Source organism: Leptinotarsa decemlineata, unplaced genomic scaffold (genome assembly GCF_025532065.1).
Source record: "Leptinotarsa decemlineata unplaced genomic scaffold, Ldec_3_MD MMD2_tig00000576_RagTag_RagTag, whole genome shotgun sequence".
NCBI lineage: Eukaryota > Metazoa > Arthropoda > Insecta > Coleoptera > Chrysomelidae > Leptinotarsa > Leptinotarsa decemlineata.
The window spans coordinates 4259658-4276674 of NW_027412551.1; the positions used below are offsets into that span (position 1 = coordinate 4259658).

Genomic DNA, 17017 nt, shown 5'->3' on the forward strand with positions numbered 1-17017 from the left:
TTCTCAGAATTAATTATACTTTTTAGATAATGTTTTATGCAAGTACGAATCTATGACAAACACTCACCAACTGAGAAAAGCAAATTATATTTTTGTGTTTTTAAGGGCTCTTTGTTGAGGTTTAAAGAATATCAGTTTTGTCTATTCCATAATAGAATTGTTATTAGTTCATAAGTTATTTATATCGATTAGTTAAATAGTTACAGTTGCTATAATGGGGTTACTCCTGTAAATTGAAAAAAAATTACTTACAAACGCAGGTCCACTAGCTGAAACAGCCCCTACTGCATTTATCATACGTTCAGGTAACAGCTGGCACATTCCAGTAACTTCCAAAATATTTTTGACAATAGTCAAGTCACTATCTGTTACAGTGGTTCCAGGACAATATACTGTGCAACCTTCTCCAATTAACATGGGGGTATTCGGCATTGCTCTCACCACTCTTGAACCTCTGAATTTGCTCAACAACTACAAAGTGGAGTGAATTGTTATGTAAAAGTTCGTTATAGGATTTTTTCTGATACATTAGCAAAGTAAAAAAAAGAAATAAGTAATATCTTATCTCATACATAAGGGGATCCACATTGAAGCTATGAACTTACAGATATGTGTATTTTCATTATCAAGAAAATCTGGAAAAAGGATTAAATTTAAAGTGCACATTGGCTTGTAGAAGAAAATGAATTCTTCAGAAATTTTGATCACCCACAGACTTTTTATTTTTTTTTAATTTTTTTTAAAGAAAAATAGTATCAATTTGTAAAAAAATGACTATATATTTGTGTATTGTGAACTCACAAATAGCTATACAAGTTATCTTATGAGTAAAAATAAAAAAAGACAATCGGAGCAATTGCAGAAAAGTACATTAGTTCATAAATCGAAAGGAGTATATTTCTAGAAGAGATATTTTTGGGAAAGAAAAGTTTTGGATGTAGAAGTAGAAAGCGAAACCTTTCTCTTAAAATAGTTAATGTTAAAAGTTGTGAAATGTGATGACTTAGCTGTCACAACCCCACGCTCCTATGAAAAAACAATTTGAAAAAATAAACACATTATTTTGTGCAGTCAATAGAAAAATATAAGTTTCAAAAACTTGAACAAATCAATAAAATTCTGCAGAGAACTGGTCTCAAACATTTCAGGTATATACATGTAGGGTTCGTAAATAGGGGGGTTTGTGAAATAGAGCAGACTTTTGACAATGGGGTACTTGGGATAAGGGGAATCCGTGGATTCATTTAGACGAGTTAAATTTATCAGAAAATGGCAATTTTCATTATGAATTCCACTATAGAGTCATTGCTCTTGATCGATAACTCCTTCGAATGTCTACATTTTTACTAGATAACTCAAAAACGATTTTCCAAGCTGTTATAGAAGAGCTAACAGAATTAAAAAAATTATTTTAAAAGTAGTATTTTTACCGATCTCAATAATTCAAAATGTTTTTGTGTTTCCGATTTATAAAAAGCCTCTAGGCCATGTCAAATTATTTTCAACTCATGGAGATTCAGCTTTTTACATGAGATTTTTACTTTATCATGACCCATTTATTGGTTTTCACACAGTTTTTTAACACCTTTGCATTTTGGAAAATGTTTGACAAAATAGTAGGATATGGCCATCCAGACGCATTGATAAGATAAATTAACATGGATTGAGGATGTGAATTTTTCCAATATTCACTAAAGAGATCTTTTACTGATAGGGTGGCTGTTTCATTGGAAGATCGCTTCATGTCACAACACATGGTAGATTGAACTTTTTTTCTCTATTCAAAAAATATTGAATTATGGTCAGAAGAAACGTTATTAGCTGAACTGATCAGGCTGAGCTGGACTCAACTGCCCTTCAACGACAAGCCTGAGTAAGTAAGGGCAATGACTTCACCCGTTGCGAAGTTGTCATCTATGGGATCGACAGAGAACTCAATCTGTTTAGAGCCCAAACTCAACGCATTTATGATTCAACACAAGACAGCGTTGTTTTGACCCGACATGAATCTCATCAGTGGTGCTAGGCTGAACCACAAATGCATTGCTAGACTCAACTGCCCTTAAAAGGACAAGCCTGAGTAAGTAAGGGCGATGAATCACTATTATTATATTGAGGTTTAAAACATTTTAAAATTTCCTCATCTAATTCATATGAGATTCCACAAATTTCAATGTCTTATCCTGTACAATGTTCTTTCAACTTGAAAGATTTTACTTTCAGGGAATTATTTGTTAGAATAACTGGCACTACACCTTCCTTCTTCTCTTTTCGGCAGTAGGAGCTATGAACAAGAAAATTATTGGGTAAAACGATTGTATGAACTCCTCCCTGCACCAAGTTTCCGTTACACAAATACTATCTATATCAACGTTCAAATCAAAAACTTTAAAAAAATGTATTATCGAATTCGACCGAGTTGAGGCTTTGAATATTCAGTAGGAACAACTTTTACAGGCACACACACTTTTGTTTGAGTGAATTTTATTGAAGGTCATTATGTTTATTTACAAACGAATGAGACACTATGAAAAAATGTAGGCATATATCCTCTGCTACCTGTGCGAAGCAGGGTCGGCTAGCTGGTTTGAAATAAAATTGTTATACAATATTCTATTATGTAATATTACATTGAAACGAACTCACTTTTTCAAGATCTTTTATAGTGACTCCTGCCAGGATGGAAATGAACAGTTTGTTTCTAATTTCCGCAGCATTTGGACTATTTGCTATATTTTCTATGGCCCCACTCAGAATATGAGGTTTCACAGCAAGGAAAACTATGTCAGCCTCTTTTGCTACAATTGAGTTATCTGTGGATACATTTGCTCCAAGTTCTTTCCAACTGTCCAAATTTTCTATATATGGGCTTGAAACATATACTTGGGAATACTGAATGAGACCTGAAATAATAGATTTACCTATATAAACTTAATCAAACACTTTTTGATTTATTAGGTACTTTGCTTTTCATAAATAATGAGAGGAAGAGTAGAATGGAAGTTGAAAATTTCATTGTGGTGATGCTCAAAGTTTCATGCAAAAAGTTACTTGAACTTCTGATTACCTTTCTTCTTGATACTTCGGCAAATTGCTTTAGCCATGCTTCCGTCTCCTATGAAACCAATCTTTTGGGAGAGTTGGGCGATTGATGGTGGCGATGTACAAAAATACCTCCCATGACATTGAGGAACGTTCTTGAAATATCTAAAAATGATGAATAAAACGCAATATAAATTAGGTATAATGAGAACATACAACTATTTGTTTGAAGGTGGTTGACAATGTTTCATGGGGAATTTCATTAGTTCAAATTTCCATTGTCTAATATGATATAATATGATTTGAAATTCCTGAAAGAACAAATAAAATTGAAAATTAAAATGAATAGCTGAAAATAACAATTATATTAAGCAGAAAATTGAACAATTAAAATGAGTTAAAAATTAAAAGATTTCAAGCCAAGTTACTTCACGACGTTTCGATTTACTGAAACAATCGTCTTTCTATGTCACCCAAAAAGATATTGATGTGGAGTAGAAAATTATTATGTTCACCCGAAACTTAGGAATGTAGTAATAATACTAGTAGTAATGTGAAAAGTATTTCCGGGTTTTTTTGGCCGTAGCCTGCAGGTTTTATGCATGACATTTCGTCTACTACTGCGGTAGACATTATCAAAGGCGATATTGTAACGGTCGCAGTGCCGAAGTTGGTGCTCGAGTTGTTGTTCCCGTTGTTCGGAACGCCGTAACTATGATGCTGGTATTTGTTTTTATATTATTACTAGCTTTTACCCGAGTCTTCGCTCGCGGGTGACAGAAGAAAATAACATAAATATAGAAAAATTCCAAACAGCTGAAACTATAGTCAATTGGATTGAATATTGTCGTGACTGTAAATGATACGGTGCGACGGTATTATGGTACAAAGGGTTGGAACTTCATTACTGGAATGCTAGATGACGTTAAAGTAGCTAGATTTTGAGATTTTTTGACAATTTTTTTAATCATACATAAAAAATAATTGTTTTTGTAAAAAAAAAAGTATCCTATGCTACTTCTAATACCTCCAAGAACATGTGTACAAAATTTCATGATGATCGGTTGAGTGGTTTTCGCGTGAAACCGTAACAAACAAACACATTCGCATAATATTAGTTGGGATTAGTGGGCGTGACTTAGTTTCTCTTATTTGGATTACCTGACCTTTGTGTATCTTGGTTGAGCTTAGCTCAACCAAGTATACCAGGGGTATACCCCTGGTATTGCTAAAGGTTCTCTATGGTCCTCAGCTAAGAACCCCAAAGAACCTGTAGCAACACCCTGGGCATATCAGAGCTGCGGTTCGGTCTACATTGAAATCACGAGAAGAAGTGTATGTATGCATCTCTCTAAACGCAAGAGAAATTATCGACTTGGACAAACATACAAATCAGAAATGAACATCAATGAAATATGGCTACTTGTCCTTGAAGGTACACAAACAAGATTAGGTAATCTAATTAAGAGAAACCATGCCACGCCTACTACAATAATATAAAACCAGAGTCAAATACCATGCATTACCGTTCAGAACAACGGGATCAACAACTCGAACACTAATCACTGCGACCGTTACCACATTGCTTTTGATTTTGTCTACCGCAGTAGTAAATGAAACTTCATGCATAAAAACCTGCAGACCATGGCCAAAACACCCAGAAAATAGCTTTTTCACACATCAGTTTTCTCCAACCGAGAAAGTTCACATTCTTTGATCAGTATAGTAGAAGTATAAATTTGGTTTATACATTTATGGCAAGTAAGGAATATAAAATACATAGAAAATGATGACAATATAAAAAAGTGGTACCTATATACAAGTAAAATTAACATCTTTAGAATCAGTAAAATGTGTTCAGTAAAATGATATTGAGATATACACAAAGTTTTCTTCTGAATACATTATTGTTTTTTTATTTTTTTTAATAACAAAACACAAGCACTACAGAAAAATCCTTAAGGCGCTCTCAGAGCGGTGTCTGTGCGAAAGTAACAATTCACATCGGATTTGAATCGCTGGAGATTAAATCCATTTGGAAAAACGTTCTCAGGAAGTGTATTCCATATAAACGCAGTTCTCCAGATGAAAGAGTTCTTAACAGTGAAGTTCGAGGTGTCCTGAGTTGAACGTCAAAACGATGAGCAGCCACAGTCTGTCGCGTATTTCTGATATGTACGGCTCTTGGTGGAATCAGATGTGTCACTTGAACACTTCCCGTTTCCCGTGAAAGTATCTACAAAAGAGAGACAAATCTCCAACCTTTTTTCGATGTTCCAGGCTACCAAGGTTGCACGTGATGTTCGCGTCTCCAATCAGGCGGATGACTCTTTTCTGGATGGAATCCAGCAACTTCAGGGTATGTTTGAGGGCAGAGCTCCATACATGAGAACAATACTACAAAGAAGGTCTGATTAATGCTATAAAAGCAGTGTTCTAGCAAGCATTCAAAAGGCAGATTTGAATTTTTTGAATTTCAATATTTTGATAGAGTGGTAGTGAATATCTATAAATTCAGATTTAATGAGTTTCTGCAGCTTATAGCTAGCTTATGTCGAGAAGTATTGAACAAATCAACTGATCTCGTATTATGAATGTCGGAGTTTTTGAGTAACGTATCATTATTTCGATGTATTTTTAGTAAAACAGTGTAAGTTTATGAGGTTGTCCGAGAAATGATGTCAAGCCAAATAAAGAATTACTGGCAACGGCCTTTATATCTGAAAGCAGCGATTGCATTTGTAAAGTTTTTTTAAAGTAAAATGCCATAATTGAGAGAATACAGAATGAAACACAAAAAAAATATTCACCTGGATTCGTTACCTGTTTTAACCTTTTCAGTGAGAAAAGATAGTTTGCGATAACTTGTATTTGTAGAGATAATCAAATTTTGGATTTTGCCTTTATTCAACTTGATTTCATTCTGCGTAAACCAATACTTTACTGGATTTTGCCCCGTGCTGACAGACTTGATAAGATCAGTGTATGATTTGCTCGGGCAAATAATTGGTGTTTCCTCAGCAAATAAATAACTTGGTACTTTTTCCGTTAATCAGCTGTCGCCCCCATACGAACGACAGCTTTCAGAAAGTGAGAAACTTGTGCGAGCTAAGGACTAACGAGGTCTTACCTTTTAATGTGTGACTCCTAACACGGTTGCAGAATCATCCCAGCTTTAACCAGATAAATTCTCTCGAAAAAAATATCTGGTCGAGGCGGGAATCGAACCCACGGCCTTCCGATCGTGAGTCGGGCGCATTTCCACCATAAAATTATATAAGACGTTGGTATGCACAAAAAATAAAGATTGAACTTTGAGGTGGGTACATCATGCTCAAATTTTTTGTAACAAGATTTCACATCATTGAGTTCAAATCCTTTTGTAATAAATGAACGAAGAAGGTGCAGTCGAGGGTGTTAGTCGGTAATATAATGCCAATAATGTATGCCGGCTCTAATCAAGGTCCTTCACTATTTCGTTAACGACTGTGAAAGCAGCCTGAGTGGTAGATTTGTTTTTCCGGAAACCGAATTCGGTTTGGTTCTTTTGAGATAATTTCTATTATCCCACCAGTCATAAAAATGATACTGAATTTACTGAAATTTTAAATCAATACTCTTTCATATTCATATATTATGATGTTATGTAGCGTTCCTCTGTCTTTTATGTGTGATAGTTCTGTGTAATTCAATGTTCATATTTGAAAGTAATTGTTTTGGGTGCTTTTTTCGAGTTTGTTTTTGAAATGAACTTCCTAAATACTAATTTCTCCTTGAACATTTTTCATTTTTAATTAAGCGTCCAGAATAGTTTCATAGTTATGGTACATGGGAGTAGTGTTATATATAATACAAATGCGTCCAACCTACACCAAAATTATTTTGTGCAATATTTATCCTATTGATCTAAGAGTCGAGTTCGAAACTCATTTCTTGGTACTCTTCCAAAATACTGGACAGGTGTTTCGGTATACACACCTGAAGAAACTATTGTATTTTACAAAAACCCATCTGGTGGGTTTTTGTAAAACTGTTTCTTGAATGTGTTATGGATTTTCATCAAGTATCGGCCGATTCCATCACATACTATTTTCTCATTTAACTAGAATACATATTATACCCTAGTATTTGACCAAGTGCTCCAAAATCTTTTTCTAGACCTAATACAATACCTATACTAATAGTTTTCAGGTTATAAAATTAAACAGTCATTGATAACGTTTCTATTTTACTATTCATCAGATTCACATCATATGCAATTTTATAATTAACATTACACATATATGTTCATTCCACATTCAGTTAATGTAGAGTTAGATATGTCAACTGTAGTAAAATACACGTTTTACCAAGCAAAAGATACTTAGAATGTATTTCAAAAAATATGGTAATTTGTGTGCAGTTATTCTAAAAGTTGCTTTTTCGTTAGACAGATGTTGCCCCCTTACGAACGTCAACCCTTAAAAGAGAAATAAGGATTAGCGAGGTTCTACTTTTGTAACGTGAGATCCCTAGCATGTTACTGTAATATCGCTATATATCTTCAAGTCTGTTGTTATGTATATTTGAAAAAACGATACTCGGAATGTTTCGGTTTCTACTCTAACTTCATACCACATCAAGCTAGTTGTGGAATCCAATGGTCTTGAAATTCTGCCTATTTAATTATTAAACAAACTCCCCATTTTGAACTTCTTCAGAAATAACGGAAAATAATTTATAGGGACTTGAATCTACATTTTACAGCAATTGACTATCTTGTACATTATTTTAAATTAATTACATGATCTAATATATACCTAATAAAAATAATTTTATTATCCTGTAAGAAAATCAAAAAAGTACTTTGTGCAGGATTGGTCATCATAGGGTTTTAAAATTAAACATAAAATAAGAAGACAGTTTACTAAGAGCAATGTATTCATTGAAAATATTTTTTTATTATCCAATAATTTCCTGAACCTGACAGAAGTAATAGGTAGTTTTTTTAGTAGAAAACACTTGTGTGTAATTTTGAAGCTGTGGATAGTAGGTACTACAGTTTTTCAGTTCAAAAGGAAACACATTGAATAATCTGAACATTGGGGGACTTGTAAGTCAGTGCATTTTTACAATATGGTACGTGAATGTCTGCCTTACACATACCTAGTATTGATAGATTACACATTTTCATTTCCAACCAAACAGTTAAGGTTGTCATATATAAAAACACATAAAACGAATTATTTTTAAAAGGCTTTTACAGCTTGTAGTTCTTGAGACTCCTGCTATACAACTAATAGTCTTTTTCTGGGCTGCAAAAACATCTTTGCATGAGGTGAATGCTCTGCAGAAAGTAATACCATACTGAAGATTGGATTCGACTTGAGCATGATAAGAATAATTAGCTGTTTCTGGTCTAGAATATAACGAAGGTCTCTATAAAGTAATTCATGGAATTAAGTTTTGATGACTTTTCCAGCTGAGAGGTTCATCCAAGTATACACCTAAAAAATTCACCGTAGAGCGCGGAGGAATTTCATCTTTTGAAATTGGCTATTTCTTTTTGTCTAGCATGAAATCTTATCAAGTGTGTTTTTGATTGTTTAAATATAGGAAACTTTTCTTAATCCGAATGTTCAAATTTTGCAGGATAAAATTACCTTTGGTTTGTAGATTTTGATCTATTTTATCTGAAATTAGTGACATTAAATTGATGGGTGTAGCCGTTAGTTACTACGTGGTAGGAGGTCATTATTTAAATGAGAAATGAAACTTTCTGGTTTTTTCACCACTTTTATTTGTAACAAAAGTTACTGCAGTATCGTTTTATAAGGATATTCCCTTGTAGAACGAAACTGCAGTAACGTTGGTTACAAATAAAAGTGGTAAAAAAACCACATAAAAAGTTCCATTTCTCAGTTTTCAAATGTGATATTGCCATTTTTATCAATATTTATATTGTTCCTGATTCACTTTCCTTTATTGCGAGATCCACATATTATTATAATTTTGACTCAGTGACTTTCTCCCAACGTTTTTTATTTATTGTGAATTCTGCTCAGTGTTTTTGATGATTTCTATTCTTGTAATATCTCAGGAAATAAAGTATGATTGATAACAGTTACAGTTTTTGGGTTTGTATTGAGAACTCCAACCATATGACATCAATAAATAGAGTTTAAATGCATTTTCAGAACTGAAAATGAAATATGCTATATTTAAATTGAAATAGTTTCATAAAATTAATCAATGAGTATAATGTTGTCATCATCTTCCTGAATAGTGGAAATATATTTCCATTATCAGTCAAAGATGAAAATGTTAAATATCTAGAAATGAAACGATCGTTATTGAAAAATGTATATTCCAACATTTAAAAATATAAAAACTGTATATTTGATCATTGAAAATTATTTTAAACTACCTAATACAAATCCACTATTTGTTGAATAGTTAGATTCATCTACTTACAATTACTTTTTGGTTGATACAAGGGTAAGGTGTAAATAATAATATTAATAAATTATACTTGATCACAATCACATTTTCTTAATGAAACTAATGGCTAATACTAATTTGAAATCAAAACCCATTTGACAAAACTTCTCTTAGCTATACTATAAAAATTCAACATTATTTCAACTTTAGCATTATCAAAATAATTGAGAAGCAAAAACTAACAGTGAAAGTTCCATTGTGCCATGATTGGCATTATTATCATAGTATTAATAAAAAGGGTGACAGATCAACTAACAATATATTGTAATAAAGACTAGAATCATTTCTTTAACAGAAACACAAAAAGCCGTTACAAGAAAAAATTCATAGAAATATACAAAAAAAGTAAATTGAAAATTTTGAATGACCTTTCGACAAATTTTGAAACTCTTCCTTTCTGTTGTATTTATAACAGGGAAACTGATATTCATCCCCAATAGTTTTTGGTTCATTAATATATCAGATCTCCTTTGAAATATTTACATAGTTTTGTCAAATAAGAGAAGTGTATAGTAAAAAATTCAATTGTTATAAACAATTTTGGCAGTACATAAAATTAATTTTCATTCCCTACTTTTGAGCAAGACTTTGAGATTCCAAGTAGTTTGTGAAAAAATACAGAAGTTTTGGAATTTAATTACTCAATAGGTAAGATATTTTTTAATGATCATGACCTAACAAATCTTCAACATAACATTTAATATGCATGTTAGAAAAAATTATCAAAAGTCACGGAAAAATGAAAATAATTTTTCAACAGTTACAAATTACACAATATAAAGAAAACGTACATTGCAAAGTAAAAAGGCAATTTTCATTCTGTCTAAATTTGAAAGTCGCACAAAATTATTTCAGTCTGACTAGATAAAAAAGCTACCTCATTTTACTTAATTTATGTGAACAAACATTTCAGGCCACTTTCTTGTACTTTCACATTATATGCAAACAGTACCTCAAAGTATTCAACAGTTAAAGCTGCCAGTCTAATATTGAATTATAACATACAGCAGGTGAAGCAAGAATTAAAATATTCTAGTCAAGAGACAAATGAAGAAACAATTTAAAAAAGCAGACCAAATTTCAATGTTTTAGTTGTAGGTTGTAGTTTCCATCTGTCTCTTGATCAAATTCTTCCATAAAAAATATAGAACATGATATACACTATCGAGCTCTAAAAAACAGCTTGTAGTGAAGTATTAATATAGACATAAACATACAATCACATTCTGTTTATCTAGAAGGAATGATACTAGTGGAGTCACAAATGGGTACAAAGCATAGGGAATTTAATCGAAAAAAAGATGTAAAATATTTGAATTAAGTAGTTGCGAGTAAACTTTATTGAAGTGAAAATTGAGAAAACTCAATATTTGTGAAAGAATAATCACATAAAATAGCATGAAAATATCGTTAGTTATTATATATCAAACAACTTCTTGTCCTGTCTTGTCAGATGCACCGTGTCAGAAGAAATTCATACTATATAATGGATTTTATCCACACAAAAAACTTCTATAACAATATGATAAGAGAATATTTTCAACAACAGCTTATTGAAGAATGGTTTAATCTTCTTGTTTGATGGGCCGTTTTATGCTGATTATGCCAAATGCCATTTAGGTGTACCTACTGTTTAGCACGTATGATAGAATGACCTTCAAAATTCCTAGCTATATGTTTCTGATAATTCCTAATATTTAGTTTTTTTATTTGTCATTGGTATAAACTACTATGGTTATTAACCTCGTGTTCTGGGTAGGTTAATAACTCCCCAAGCATCATGGCTATTTACAGTCCTGTCAGCCAAGTAACGTATCAGAATCAAGTTATTAACATAACCCATTCAGAACACGAGGCTAATGTCCATAATTGTCAACTCCGCCAAAACTGGCGTTCAATAAAACACTTTGATTTTAGTATTTTTTTTAGAATCATAAAGATATCCTGTACAGTCAGCTACCAAGTGGCCATATTATTTTTCTGCCACCTCAACCGACAGTGAACAAGAGAAGAGCAAGTAGAAAAATTAAACGCCTGCGGTTTGTATTACATGCAATTTCTCATATCTAGGTGTTGTTTGACGTACAAGTGAACGTCAAAGGTGAAAAATATAGATCAAAAAATTAAAGTTAGGGCATATTTATTTTTGTGCTTCAGGTTTGTTGAAAATAAAAAAATACAGTGTCCCATTTAAAGAAGAGAATTGATGCCATTTCTGGTAGAACGAAAACTAACAAAAAACTTGCACCTTGATTGATGAATTGTTTTCTCATTACTATATATTTTTATACATATCAAATTTGAAAAAATCGCTTTGCTGACGATAGGTAAAAATTACTAGATACAACTATTATAATAATTTTTATCGACTATTTAAAATCCCCAAATCAAGTTTTGAACTTGGAACATAACTCCTATCGGAGTAAAAACTATCGGTTTTATTTGGAACTGGCTTATAGAAAATAATAGGTAAAATGGTAAATATTTGTTTCAACGCCTCAGTTTATGACAAACATTTCTTAGACTTACGTATATTTCTATGCTGAACTTGGTGTTCCCGTCTACTTTCGGAGATATGAATATTCAAAAATAAAATCTACTCACTTCTGGTAATAAAAACTCGAAAAATTACCAAGTTTCTTGTGAATTTGTTTTTAGTTTCATGAACAATTATGATGTAGTTTGCTGGAAAAGTAACAATACCGAAAATGAGTTCCTAAAATACAGGACTTTTTAGCACTATCCAAAAAAATATTTATCAGTAAAATAATATCAATAAAAAAGTGCTTGTGAAAGTATTGAACACTTAATGGTTGACAAAATTATTTTCAATCTAAAATATTTTCAAAACGTACAAAACAAGATAATGATGTTCGCGTGAAACCGGTGAAGGATTCCTCTTTTAATTTGCGAAGATTGCAAGTATTGAATAACCCCAAATTGATGATCAAATGGGAACAATTCGAACACAACTAGACAAGGTAAGTGAATGCATTTGGGTCATTCTCTCAGTGAAACATTTCATATTTCACAAGGATTTCCAAGTATTTAGAATACTTGGGAATAATTGTTTCGTTATCCAGACTGAAGTTATACTGTATGCATAGTTGTCACAAAATGAAAATTTTCAAATTGAAATACCTTTTCTTACATTCAGAAAATCAATCCAAGTTATTATTGGAGTATGGGTTAAATTCTAAATGTAATAATAAGATTAGTTTGTACCACATGAGTAACTTTGAGTCATTTTTGACAGAAAAATTATTTTCTTTGGACCCACTGTGCAAAATATTAAAATGAATGTGAAACAAAAATCCCCTAACAGCTAATGAGCTATGGAAGAAAGCATATTCACTCTAATATCGGTAAGAGTCTGAAAAATGGAATGAAAACTAGGTCTATTTACTGGTTTTTGGCCCCAGCAATGCTTCATAACTTCATATACTGGTGAAGGGCATCCGTCAGGACAACACAACAAGTTACCTTCCTTCAAATATTTTATCACCTCTTCATGTGTCATTCCATAGTATGGTTGGAGTGCAAATGAAAATATTTCCCAAAGACACACCCCAAATGCCCACACATCAGACTCTGGGGTATATTTATTGTACAGAATACTCTCCAAAGGCATCCACCGGACTGGTATTGCATCTCTATCACTACCCTTGTAGTAATCCTGCAAATATATTTTTTGCGATAGTCCAAAATCAGCTATCTTGACCACCATGTTATCACTTATCAGACAGTTTCTCGTTGCCAAGTCCCTGTGAACAAATTTTCTATCGGACAGATACACCATACCTGAAGCAATTTGTAGCGCAATATCAATTTTATCCAAATGGGACAGTTGGTTGTCCTTATAAATTTCCTTGTTTGTAAATTCACCATCTATAACACTACGTACTACATAGTTGCTGGGAGAACACTGTCGTAAAAATTCATTCAAGTCCCCCTTGCCCATAAACTCGAAGAGTAAGCACATTGGTCTACCTATGGCACAAACCCCCAACAATTTCACTATATTAGGATGGTCAAACTCTGACAAAAGACATGCTTCCTTTTCAAAATCATCTTGCATATCGTCGGAAGCGTCGTCCTTGAGCATTTTCACTGCCACAATAGTGAAGTCCTCTCCTGGTATTAAACCTGGAGCCTTTGCCTGGAAAACACTTCCAAAAGCACCTTGGCCCAGGTCTTTAATGTAAATTATGTCATTCCTGTTGAATTCTAGTTTCTCCAATTTAGGGTTCAAAGTTGCACCATGTCTGTGATATGCCACATTACTAGGAAGTTTATCCAAATCTATATTAATCTCTGCTGTCTCTGGCGCATTATATCCCAAAAGATGTCTTTTATGTAAACGATGACAGAGCAATATCAACAATAAACAGACGAGAATGAGTAAGAGGCCGACACTAGACATTATTATCAAAAATGTAGGAGATAAAAACTGATCCATAGCTATGTTTTTAGTATCGGTATCATCTACTGTGGAATTCAGACAGCGAGGAATATCGCAATGCTGCCACCTTATTTCAGGGTTCATAGTGAAACACCAAGGCCTCCTTTCTTCGCTTCCGGCATTTCTGCAATAATTTTCGGCACCGTCGAGTTCAGGAAATATTTCAGGGGGCGAATCGTGAGTGTGAGGAGTTTGCGATCTCCAATGTTGACAAGGGATACCCGATTTAGTGACATTAACTTTACCTTGATAAAATCTACCTCGGCCTTTCACGCAGTCGTAGGTAATTTCATCTGCTTTCATTTCTGTTAGACCAGCATATGAACAAACTGTTGAATTTTTCACATAACGAGGCAAAATTGAGCAGTCAGGTAAGCGAAAGTGGCCTCTGGATTCAATGTAAACGCCTTGCATTTTTTTATCTTCGATCAAAGCCCACTCCTTATAACAAAATAAGTTTTTTACAGCCACACAGTCTTCGTAACAAAGAGGAAGTGGTTTGGATACATTACATTCCGGGAAAGAGTACACACACAAAAGTTTTTCGGCAGCAGATCGACAGGGTTCTTCCAAAGTAACTATTAGTTCTTCCCATAATCCTTTCGTGATTAACTCGTTTTCCTGACCACCACTATTGTTATACCATACTAGTTTTGTATTGAAAACGTAACTTTTACATATATCTCCATGATAAAAACCACAATAACCTTCTGGAGAAGATTTGATCATATCAATTAAAAATATAAAAATTATGTAAAACATCTTGGTATTATATATCATTTAGCTTTTCTTCAGGAAAGTGCATAATATACATTTATTAATTTCTAACGATAAAAACATATCAATCAACAAACTCTAGCATTCACGAATTTGACAAGAATCAGGAATGACAAGTTTTTTTTACACAACTGACAACTGAGCCACAAAATGTCAGTCGTCATCAGCGTTGTTGTCAGACCATTAACATTTAATAAAGATAGCCGACTTATAGGGGACCTTTAAAAATCAACAAGTACGTTACTCTCAATAAAACTGGAATTCTGTTCAAATCTGCTTGAAACCTGTTCAGAATCTGTTTTTCCGTTAACCAGCTGTCGTACCCCTACGAACGACAACTCTCAAAAGTCAAAACTTGTGCGAGATAAGGACTAAGGAGGTCTTACCTTCTAACATGTGATTCTTAGCACGAGTTGGACGATAGGAAGTGAAAATCAATCGTCTGGCCTTGCGGTTCGAATCACCGGTAAAACTTTTGATTTGCTTAAATACATACCTAATTGAAAATGCCAAATTTTCAGACCTACCAATAAAGACGTATTCATGGCGGTATTTAGTGGACAGATAGAACAATACTTACCTCAGGTAAAATTTCTCACAGAGAGGATTATTCAGTTGTCAAAAAATTCAAGTATTTATTATTTTGTTTATATAATATCCATATCTATTGCATGTGAAGTTGATATTATTCGTCTTTTGTTCATCCTAAAATCAACGCATTGATAGTTGACATTACAAATTATACTGTAATATAGACAAAGAATAGTGAATTAAGATTTCACATATTTCCTTTATCATAGGATGAACAGTATCAACTTTACCTGCACTGGATATATGACCAAAATGTCAAATCATGCATTTTATACCCGAATAGAAATAGTGACACTGAAAACCTTGGCCGCGAAAGCCTCAACCATTTTATCATTTCTCTCACTGTTTGATGTATCAGAATACTAAATCAAATTTGACAAATAAAAACCATTGTTGTCAAATGAAACCCACATAAATATACAGTTTAAAAGAACCAAGAAAGTAGAGTATTCAGAATATGAGTCAAATATTAATGTATACAGGTTAGACTTATATTTCTCCTTTGAGAAAATTATATCGACTTCTGTGAAGGTTGGATTGCATGAATTTTAAGCGGTTATGATGATCAATATTCACTTAGTGAAAATCATTCTTATATATCATGATGATATATCGCAGCTTAGATAAAAGCAAGAACAGGAAAAAATTCACTTCATTAAAGAAATATTATTCGATGTATTTAAAACCGGATTCCATTAGAACTTCTGATTTTATCATAACTTACAAATTGTTCAGTAAATGTATCGATCAGCTATTTGTGAAGTGATCGTGTTTAGTTGCTTAATAATTATTAAAAATAATGTACTGTAAGACATCGCGCCAAGTGTAGGTGTTAGCTGTGGATGCTAATTGTCGGGATTTCAATTTTTGCTGCATCTACCTATGAAACTATTGTAAATTATAATACGTTTGCAATAAACAAACACACCAGGTTTTTACCTATATAAAGTAAATTACATTGGGTCAACTGGCAAGCTGCTAGTTTAGCGGGCCCGCCCCAGATAGAAAGCTGTCTCTAGACAGGTGATTAGGTAGGTATTTATGACGTGTACTACTCAAGGTTTTTTTTGGATTCGGAATTCGGTCTCTCAGTTTTCTAAAAACGAATCCTCTGAAAAATATTCATGCAGAAATACTAACCTGTGGATTCCACACAGGCGAAAGAGACGAGTTAAGACCATTTTGGTAAACTAGCGCCAACGCCGAACTAAAAATACCACTAGAAAACTGAAACCCCTCTTGTAAAACGATACCATTTGTAAGTCAGAATTCTACGGGGTGCGTGAAACTATTTGTCTTGATTTTGCCGAAAGCAATTACGTGAAAGTTGAAAACGCATGCACTTATATTCCAATACATCTTTTTAGAATACGAACAGTACGTGCTTAAGTAACTGAAATTTTCAAAAATGTATGGAATCTCCAATCTGCTTAATGCATTCCGAATAAAAATAACAAGCACTGTGATTTTATATCATAAAGGATTATCCTAATCTCCATCTCAAAATTTCATATGACCTGAATTTTCGGTTATTACCTTTTTTATTATCTGACAAAAAACATATTTCGCATCCCCCATATATTCATATGTTTTATTGACCCAGTGTTGCCGATGTGTCACAGGTACTCTTCTACTTTCTTTTGTGTTTCTTGGCGTTGGCTACAA

The 17017-nt window shown here is 33.1% G+C and overlaps 2 protein-coding genes across 3 annotated transcripts in view; both read right to left on the reverse strand.

The window, feature by feature from the left end:
• LOC111508347 (uncharacterized) overlaps positions 1-16648 on the reverse strand; it is a 23417-nt gene extending 6769 nt beyond the window's left edge. For both annotated transcript variants that reach the window (XR_002722514.2, XM_023163817.2), the window contains exons 1-4: positions 16493-16648; positions 3068-3207; positions 2647-2903; positions 253-471 (exon numbers count right to left, since the gene is read on the reverse strand). Coding sequence is in view for 1 of the 2 variants with exons in the window: in XM_023163817.2 (XP_023019585.1) it covers positions 253-471; positions 2647-2903; positions 3068-3207; positions 16493-16533 (657 nt within the window). In the remaining variant the exon portion in view is untranslated. The remainder of the gene's footprint in view (positions 1-252; positions 472-2646; positions 2904-3067; positions 3208-16492) is intronic.
• Nrk (Neurospecific receptor kinase) lies at positions 9086-14887 on the reverse strand. Its single transcript, XM_023163815.2, has one exon. The coding sequence runs from the start codon at positions 14762-14764 to the stop codon at positions 12848-12850; it is 1917 nt and encodes a 638-aa protein (XP_023019583.1). The 5' UTR covers positions 14765-14887; the 3' UTR covers positions 9086-12847.
• Positions 16649-17017: the final 369 nt, after the last annotated feature.

Excerpts from the sequence above, each read along its gene's own strand:
- Nrk (XM_023163815.2), bottom strand. The coding sequence starts at position 14,764 with ATGATATATAATACCAAGATGTTTTACATAATTTTTATATTTTTAATT.